General features: G+C 40.8%; 2 protein-coding genes across 4 annotated transcripts in view; one reads left to right on the top strand and one right to left on the bottom strand.

The window, feature by feature from the left end:
- On the top strand, positions 1 to 7,452 carry nr1h5 (nuclear receptor subfamily 1, group H, member 5). 3 transcript variants are annotated; one of them, XM_030783554.1, is made up of 11 exons: positions 1 to 67; positions 3,094 to 3,232; positions 4,552 to 4,905; positions 5,006 to 5,146; positions 5,278 to 5,417; positions 5,632 to 5,724; positions 5,836 to 5,920; positions 6,014 to 6,130; positions 6,281 to 6,373; positions 6,520 to 6,633; positions 6,901 to 7,452. In XM_030783554.1, the coding sequence occupies exons 2-11, from the start codon at positions 3,136 to 3,138 to the stop codon at positions 7,113 to 7,115; spliced, it is 1,449 nt and encodes a 482-aa protein (XP_030639414.1). In that variant the 5' UTR covers positions 1 to 67; positions 3,094 to 3,135; the 3' UTR covers positions 7,116 to 7,452. The 3 variants fall into 3 exon arrangements, with proteins under 3 accessions (XP_030639414.1, XP_030639413.1, XP_030639415.1); XM_030783553.1 differs by having other exon boundaries at positions 6,514 to 6,633; XM_030783555.1 differs by lacking the exon at positions 6,281 to 6,373 and having other exon boundaries at positions 6,514 to 6,633.
- A 1,645-nt stretch (positions 7,453 to 9,097) lies between these two features.
- Positions 9,098 to 9,705, bottom strand: part of brpf3b (bromodomain and PHD finger containing, 3b) — a 9,901-nt gene continuing 9,293 nt past the window's right edge. Inside the window, exon 13 of the mRNA XM_030783471.1 lies at positions 9,098 to 9,705. This exon is cut by the window's right edge and continues 216 nt beyond it. The gene's annotated coding sequence lies outside the window, so the exon portion shown is untranslated.

Raw genomic sequence — 9,705 nt, 5'->3', positions numbered from 1 at the left:
ACTAAAGTAAGAGGGAGTAAAATCAAGGGGAAATTGGGAGAGTCAACATACAGGACGGCACAGCACGGTGAGTTCAGAGCCATCTCTTTCGCTCTCCTCAATCATTATGCTAAATTAGTGCTGCACTCTGTAGTTGTTCAAAATCATTTTTAATGTAAGAGGTTAGGCTTTTTTTTTTTTTTTTTCTTTTTGTTTTTTTAAAGATGGGCATGGCCGTTAGCTGTGCGTTCTCTCACTTTAAGTATTTTAAATGTATTCTAGGGACATGTTTAGATTCATTTGTGTGTGCCCTCAGGGTATGAATTAATGAAGACAATGAAGGTGGAGATGATTTTTTTTTTTTTTGTATTGTAATTCACTCCGTTCAGTGAGAATACTGAGATATTTGTGAATAGTTATCCTGTCATATACAAACAAGTTTTTGTGGATTTAGCAGTGTGCACACGGGCTTGTACTTGGCTTGACGTGCGGGGAAATATCTGTTAAATATATAAATAATTTGTTTGATTAATCAGTCAGCTGGTGTGAGCAAGTGAGAATGATATTCATGGAATTTTCTGCAGTCAAGTAACTGCTTGGTTTTGCACCTTCATATCTGTAGCTTTTTAACTGAGTTGATTATCACAAAAAAAAATTAGGAATCAAAGACACTTTCATTTCATTTTATGTGGAGATGAAACAATAGTTGAAACCATTTCAGTGAACTTTCTCCAAGAATACAATACTGCTGCGTTTCATATCCTTGAAACTCAGGAAAAAAAAAAAAAATTCTCACAGTGATCTGTGAGGTGATCCTGATGTTTATAGATTTCACTTCAAACAGTTTATAGATTTCACTTCCAGGAGTCTTGCACATCATTATTTGTAAAGAATTGATGGGTTTTTTTTTTCAAGAAACAAAATTTGTTTTTCCTCTGAACACAGCTCTCCATAATTAGCTCTGCACTAAGAGTCTACGTAGATAAACAATATACTTATTCAATGCTGAGTCATGAGCAGGTTGGAGGGGGAAAATGTTCAGCTTAATGCAGGAGATGGGTTTGTGCAGGGCTGAAATCTACTATGTTAAAAATAAGGACTGAACATACTCATGGTAGCATTGTTAAAGTCATGGCCCATATCAAGAGGCCTATCTTAAATGGAATGAATCGGTTTTCTCTGTAATTAATGATGCACTCGCCGCTTCTCTCCCCAAAAACCCCTTTTATGTTCGTCCTGGACTTTACTCCCTGCCCCCATCCCCACCCCCACCCTCAGCCATCGCTTATTGCAAGGTCACTCTAATCTGAGAGTCTGTTTCCTGTTTGAATCTGTAAACATTGTACTATCTGAGCCAAGTAGCCTGCTGTCAAACAACACAGAAACTGACAAAAAAAAGAGAGAATGGATACATGGATGGATGGATGAATGGATGAATGGATGGATGAATGGATGGATGGATGAATGGATGGATGGATGGAGGGAACCAGTCTTGGAGGGAATTTACAGTGTACCCAGTACCATGACAATTAGAGTTCAAACTTGTCAGGAAATACAGTGTGATGGATCTCAGCTTCTCCTTTTCTTAGCTAATGCAACAGGGCCCCCCCTGGGGAGTTTCAACATAGGATTCCCCCCCACCACCCCTCCCCCCACTTCCCAGAGCTACAAGTCAACTAGCCACATTAAATCCACATACTGCTATTTATACACTCAGTGAAACTGATGCCATTTCTCAACACTGGAGGAGTATGAATGAATCCTTGTAACCTTTTCCCCTTGATTCTGGTTCTAAGTTCAATAGTCCCTGCTCTTTTTCACCCTCTCTGAGACAAAGTTGTCCAAGAAGCGACGAGGTCTTGTTTTCTTTCTTCTGATTTGTGAGGACGTGAACTGAGGCTGTAGTGATAAATTGCAGCTGAAAAATAACAACAGAAATCACTTCTTTCTCTCTCTCTCTCTCTCTCTCTCTCTCTCTGTCAGGACCCAGTGTTCATATCTTCTCGTACCCTACAAATCAAAAGAGCTGAAGCTTTTGTGTGGTAGCCATTTAAAATGTCGCCATAAATACCGACCTGTTGGAAGTACCATAATTACATGCCACAGACGTCGTCTGGGAGGGAAGGAAAGGTGATTGTTAAACCTGGGAAATGGTATATGTAGGGGGTTCAATGACTTTTGTTGTGTACAGTGGCCATGCTGGAAGTAAGGACTTTGTTGGGAAAGTACACTCCGGTCACAACCTTCTTGACTCAATGCGTGGTGGAGAATTGAGCTTCCTAAATTCAAAATCATCTCGGCGTCAAACATTAACTGTAGGACAAATAGATCAGCGGCAAACAGAGTCCGAGTAAACACTCCCAGCCGCCCTGTAGGTGAGCTGGCTGTTAGACTGTCTTTCGTAGGGAGTATACCAGTGACCCAGTCAAAGCACGAAACACAACACAGGCATCCCCACACAGAAAGAAAACAGGAAAACGGTATCGTGTAGTCTATGAATAATACATTAATCTCTCCTTGAGTTCCGGAAGTGTCATCCGTCAGTTTCATCGCTTATCCTCGTAACTGACTCTGAGTGATCTTCTTGAATGATAGATTTTTTTTTCTCTCTCTCTCTCTCCCACTAAGATGGAAACTCAGGTGGGCTGTGCAGCTGTAGTGTGATGGGACTTTGCTCTGGGCTAGACCTGTAGAAAGACCACCAGGGATATGAGCTTTTCTTTCAAAGCCTATTCTCCAAATCTCCTGCCAAAGCAGCTGTTTGGACAAGAGTCTGGTTTTAGTCTCATTCTCACACTCTGGTCCATGTCTCCCATCTCCTCTAATAGCCCCAGAGGACCAAAGCTACATCACCAGTACGCAGATTTCCGTGGTTCCGTCTTTGGTCTGACATGAGCATTGCGTGACAGGACTGTAAAATAGCCTGTGTGATTTTTGTTTTTTTGTTTTTTTTTGTTTTTTTTTTAAATTTGTTACGTTCCTTGACCTTTTGTGGAGAGAGAGAGAGAGAGAGAGAGAGAGAGAGATGACAGACGTTTGTCGTCAACCTCAGAGCGGAGGGGTGCTAGAAGAAGTCGTTGAGAAATGCCTTCATGATCTCTCCTGCTTTGATAGATCCCCTGACGTGTTTGACAGTGCTGGGAATCAGCTGTCCAGATGAGAGAGTGGGCAGAACACGAGATGAGCATGTCAGCCGGCGGCTACCTCTCTGGATCTGATGGCTATGGCATCACAGATCACCTGCAGTACTACGGTAAGAACGTCTGACGAGTATATTCGAACCGACCAACACGTCAACACCAGTAATGTCCTCTACGATCCTGTTTCTTAAACGCACGGCTTCTTAAGAGGATTCTGTTATCTTCTCATCTTATTGATATTAAGGGTCTGACTTTTTATACTCAGTCATGATGTTTATAATCATGTACAGTCATAAATTTGACTTAAGTAATGCTATTTGCTTCATGTTTGAACCTCCTTGTACTTCAGCTCCAGCTGACTTGGTTTGTCAGTCTAGAGGCTGGGGATGGTGGATACAGTGATGTACTCTTACCAACAGGAGTGTTTACACGGTTCTCCGTTCGTTTACAAACATATGCTAGCGCAGTGTTGTCACACAACATGTCTGAGCCTTAAGGAGATAGAAAACATCTGTGAAAGTGTTGTGGAGAGAGGGGAAGAGGATGGAGGAGTTATGAGGAAGATGGACTGTCACACAGAGGGATGAACAGAAGTGAGAAGGATGATAGAAATTCAAAAGTGGACAGGAGCACAGACCAGAGTGCAGAAAGAATGTGAAAAATGAAAGCTTGGATTCTGAAAGGAAGTCAGCACTCTTTTGTATTGCTAAACTTAAGGTCGAGGGCAGTCACTGACTAATTAAGAGATGCACAAATGAGCTCAATTCAGTTGAAATGGAAGTTCTGTTCCTGGTATATGTGCATATATATATATATTTTTTTAATTCCTTCTGTCTTTGGAATAGTTTCTGGGAGTTCTGCTAAATGCCTGATAGCTAGATTTGAATGGCTGTCACATGAATGGGCAGAAATCAACTCTGAGCTCTCTTTGCAACAGACATGCGATTTAAAAAAAAAAAAAAAAAAAAAGGAAAAAACATTTCTTTTGAATGACACTTTTTCTCGCTGCTCAGATGTGCTTCAGAAGTCCTGCCAATGACGGCATGTGTTCCCTCAGAGGACAGACTCGCGGAATATTTCACAGCTTGAAAATCCATCCTCTGAAACGTTTAGTCGAGCGTAATTCAAGACGGTTATAAAATCACCAAAAACTATTAAGAAAATAAAACCATAAACAATTCTGTAACCACTCAGCTGCATCCTGTTTCTAGAGTCAAAAGTCCTTCACAAGGTCTTGCCCTGATTCCTTTTTTTAATGTGTCCCCAGGGCTCCATAAAGAGTTATTAAATAATACATGAATTAAGCAAGTTAGTGGACAAGGGTTACATTCCTAAAGAGCACTTTGACCTCAGCCTAATGTGACTACGATAATATTATTTGTCTTATGTTGCAGTCTGTGTCCTGCTCTGTTCTTTTTTTTTTTTTTTACAGATGTGCTTGTGGATCCAGTGGCTTATCCCCTTCAAGAGCCAGACCTCCAAGGACTTCCCTATAGCCAACAGCATTATAACCCCATTAATGTGCAGTTCTCTGTTTATGGACCGCAGAACTCACAGTCGTGTAATTTACAGTATACTTACAGCCCCCTTTGTCCTGAGCTCCCGTGCGAGCCAGACGCAGAGGCTCCGGTCCAGGGGAGAGCAGCTGTGGGAGGGCTGCCCTTAATGAAGAGGCCACGGCTGGGCCCCGGGGCTCGCATTCGGGGCCAGGACGAGCTGTGTGTGGTTTGCGGAGATAAAGCCTCGGGATATCATTACAACGCCCTGACCTGTGAGGGCTGTAAAGGTAAGGAACTCTGAAGGGTTCAATGAGGTATGATCGAGAGAAGCCCGGTTTTAATCAGAACTGTGCCAATAGCTTGGGTGTCGTCCGGCGTCTTGTTCAGGTTTTTTCAGACGGAGCGTGACCAAAAAGGCGGTGTACCGCTGCAAGAGCGGCGGAGGCTGCGAAATGGACATGTACATGCGTAGGAAGTGTCAGGACTGCCGTCTGCGCAAATGCCGCGCCGTGGGAATGCTCGCAGAGTGTAAGACGAGACAAACTGGCCACCGACGAGACATCAGATGCGCACACAAAGAGCAGTATCATTGGCATAACCGAACTGGACAGACTGTAGTGTAGAGCACGCAATGAAAAAGTGAACTGTTATTTCTTCAGGTCTCCTTACAGAGGTTCAGTGTCAATCAAAAAGGCTGAGGAAAGGATCCAAGCACAGAGGAGGAGTCGGACTCAGAGCTGTGGATGAAGACAGTACAGAGAGCGGAAGCGTCTCCTCCACATGCAGACTGCCCGGCCGGGTACGTCCTCCCGTTTTGTCTTCCGTGATTCATTCCTAGTACCCTTCTATCAAGCGTCCGTCTGTGTCACATTAGTCTCTGTTTATAAATCTTCACTTTTTCACTCTGAATTTTTTGTTTGGGTGCTAGACTGCTGACTTTAAACACTTGCGCTAGTTTATAATCAAACTTTTTTTCCCCCCTTGTGTCTATGTTTGGAATTCTGTGTGTACAGGTATTGGGTTTGTCCAGGGAACAGAAATGTGTTTTGAACAGAATGGTTGAGGCATATCGTCGTTATAGAGCAAAGGAGACTACACAATGGAGGGTATGTCAGAGCAAGTAATTATAATATTTCATTTTTAGAGTTTGTGAGAAAAACCTATTTTTCCCTTAATTTACCCTGAAATTCCCTGTATTTTCTGTGTCTTTCCCCAAGGTACCTGAATGGTCAAATTTAGAAGATGGTAGACTAAATGATCCCCAATTTGAGAAGCTTTTGCAGTTCTCCAAGAGTATACCTGGTAAGCTGTTCCTCATAAGATGTTTTACAGCCCATGTAGCCTTTCCTTGTTGAACCAGGCCCCGTCCTAACCTGCGTTTTGATGTCTTCGTAGGATTTGAGCTCCTGGACTGCTCCGACCAGAATATACTTCTCTCCAGCTCCACTGTTGAAGTTATGTTTCTGTTGTCAGCACATCAGTTCTCAGAGAATCCATCCAGTTTTACTGCAGGTACACAAAAGACCGAATCTGTGATCCTGTAGAATCACTTCATTTGGCATTTTGATAGGGAAAAGGTGTGTGATGCTAACTCAAATATGATTTGATATCATTACTGGTTTCCAAGAGAGCCCCTTAGAATCATTTCCTGTCTTCTGTTAGCACTGTACCCTCTGAGTGTTAACTTCAGTCATAATTGGCTGAGAGCCTTGGATTCCAAAAATGGCACCATCAACGATGTTCTCGAGAACACAGGTGATTGTAATGTATAATTTTTCGAATTTCACTTTCATGAAAAAACATATGGGCACGTATGACTGTATTCACATTAATGGAAGAGAATGAATAGAGGAACCTGTTTATTGACTGAAAAACATTTTTTGTTCAAACACAAGGAACAGGAGTTAATGAGGAGCTGCTGAGGCCAGTGCTGAATTTCTTCCATAGCATGGTTGCCATAGCAGTGACAGAAGCTGAATATGCCCTTCTTACTGCAACTGCACTGTTGTGCTCAGGTCTGCAGCCTCTTATCCTGAACAAAATATGAACGTGGTCCTTAACGAAACCAGATATGTTTATTATCTATTGGAGATATGTGAATATTTGTTGCATAACAAATGAAAGATTGAACAAAGGTCGATGTTGAAAATTCATCTAAAGAATAGTTTATATTCTGCATGTCTGTATCTCTCTTCTCTTCTCTTCTCTTCTCTTCTCTTCTCTTCTCTTCTCTTCTCTTCTCTTCTCTTCTCTCCTCTCCTCTCCTCTCCTCTCCGGAGCAGACAGGCCTTCACTGCATGCTGTGAGTTGTGTGGAGCGGCTGCAGGAGTTTGTACTGGAGCTGCTCTCCAGAGTGTGCAGTTCTCAGAGTGCAGCCCAAGGCCCTCATGATCCCCGCCGCTTTGCCAGGCTGCTGGGAAGGCTAACAGAGCTCCGAACACTACGCCACAACCATTTCGTCCTCATAAAACAACAAACTTGGGATATGCAGCCCTAAAAATATATACATATATATCAAAATATAAAGTCTATTGGCTACAGAAACTTCATTTCAACGTACATCGAAATATGTTTTGGTTATACATTTCAATGCACTGTACATTGTGTAAGAACACTGCACTTAAAGTGTGTACTTTGTTAGCTTTAAGGCAAATCGAGTATTTCAGTCAGCTTAATGTCTCCAGCAAAAGTCTGTGAATAAAGACATGTTTCTAATGGCTTGGCTTTATAGTATCAAATAATGCCTTAAATGTATATTTTGATATGCAGGACATATTTTGACAGAAGTGTTTGTGTATAGCTTCCTATCAAAATATAAGAATTTCTTTGTGATATGCATGAACTGGTATGAATTATATATAGCTTTTGGAATTCTTTGAAAATGAGACAACTGGTTTCTAAGAGAACTAAAACTGGGACAACATGAAATTGAATTTAAAAAAAAAAAAAAAAAACTTTTTATTTTATCTTTAACCCCCCCCCCCCCCCCCAACATAGCATTAACTCCAAGCTACAAAAGGAATAGAGGACAATGTGGTGCTACCATAAAACCATTTCAAAGTTTTAAGATAACCCTAACCCAACCATACTGCAAAGATAGGGTAATACGTGTTAAATTGGAGACAAATGGTTAGCTAGGGGGGAGAGGGGAGAGGTACTGCCACCTCACAGGGAGGAAAGAAATACTGCCAACCTTCTCTTTGAATCATGCTCACCCCAGGTGGCGTCAGATAATTGGGCAAATGGCTGTCACAGCTCCTCACCATTTAAAGACTGTATTTTTACATGGAAAGTTATTTTCAAAATCTATTTGAACCCTGCTGTGACAGGGCATAAGGAATATAATTTTACATTTTATTAGGACTATATTACAGAATAGAACTACCACACAGTTATGTCTGGAATGGATACTTGTTAGCTTAAGTAAAGCTTTCCCCAAGTACACCACTAATGGAGGTGGACAGAGACTCAACTCTGCTTAAAGGACACTCGCTGAAGCCATGTTGGTTCTGTTAAATCTCAAAAGAGGTAATACTGATCTCACTTAAAATTCCTGCCCAACATGTCTTTCTTTACTTTCCAATTACCAAACGACGTCCTCTACAGCGGGAGGTCTGTGTGGCTGGTGTGACACCCTCCCACACAGGTGCAAAATGCTGATTCAAAATCTCATATTCACACTGTCAGCTCACATCTGACTGACCGATGACTTTGACATGACAGACGTGAACTTTGAACCTATGGCTTTCCACATTATTCCACACGCAAAAAAAATAAATAAATAAATAATTCTCTTTCGACAGGAAAGACTGGTTGGTTGCTACATTTAAATATACCAACCACCCAGAGAAGCGATTACAATGTTAAAAAAAAGAAGAAACAAACAAACAAACAAAAAAATACGTGAATGTTTTTTTCACCACAAAAAATACAGGACACGTCTCTGCAGAATTTGTTTTTCAATAGAACATTTATTTCCCCACATGAGAAAATACTGTTTGAGACAGATATTATTTGGCGAGTAGGTAAAATCTGCAGTTTGTACAAGCTTAAAATTCCTCTTGGACTCCATCATATAAACAGGGTCTAGCAACTTTCTACAATAAATACAAGGGATCTGTGCTTGATGATGCAAAAAGGGTCAGACTATCTGAACAGTAGGTGAACAAAAAAAACCACCATATCTCTACGACTTTATTCTTCAAATCTCAACATTACCACTTCACATAGTCACAAAGCCCGTCTTGGTTGGTTGCCTTAAAAGTCAATAGATTTCATCTTAAATAACATTTCATTTCAATCTTCAACCAATATATAATTTAATTTCTCTATTTCTTTCTTCCATAAATAAATTACATTTCTGTGTATCAAAAAATGAGAATATATATTTAGCCATAGACAACTGTGTGTGTGAGTTGGTACATATACACATATATAATTGGTAAATATATATATACATATATATGAAAGTCCTCACACAAACTGACATCAAATACAAGCTGAATACACTTTGTAGCAAGTCAGTAATTTTGATCTCTTTTTACAAGTATGTACAAAAAATTTCTCATTTCTTCATACCTGTAGGTGATTGATTTCACAATAAACAAAAAAAGGAAAAATTAAATTAGATATCGTATGATAAAAACATACGTATATACATGAGTGTCTTTACAATATACAAGAAGTGGTTTGTAAAACATCCAAAAGTAAAAAGCTATAGTAAGAAAATGGCAGTGATCCATTCGTACGTTTGATATTCATTCACGCTTTGGTTCACGCATTCACTCATTCATTCAGATCATTCATAGTTAAAAACAGTTCCTGCTAAACATAACCTCTGACCACAGTTCAGACTCGGGTCTTCAGATGGTCTAGACTCAACATCACCAAAGAGACAGCGACGTCCATTCTAAAAAAAGACTTATAACTGAATTTCCCCTACTCCGTTCTGCTGCTGATAAAACACTAGGGTCGTTCCCCAAGGTCCTTTCTTTGCCCCCCCGGTTGCCCGTTTTGACACAGAGAAAACAAAGGAAATGTAAGAAAGGCATGTCTGGGACCTCTCCCGTCGTATCGGCGCCCGGATG

Source organism: Chanos chanos, chromosome 9, assembly GCF_902362185.1.
Source record: "Chanos chanos chromosome 9, fChaCha1.1, whole genome shotgun sequence".
NCBI classification, from domain to species: domain Eukaryota; kingdom Metazoa; phylum Chordata; class Actinopteri; order Gonorynchiformes; family Chanidae; genus Chanos; species Chanos chanos.
The sequence above is the reverse complement of the archived record's forward strand: the minus strand, read 5'-3'. Positions and strand labels throughout refer to the sequence as shown.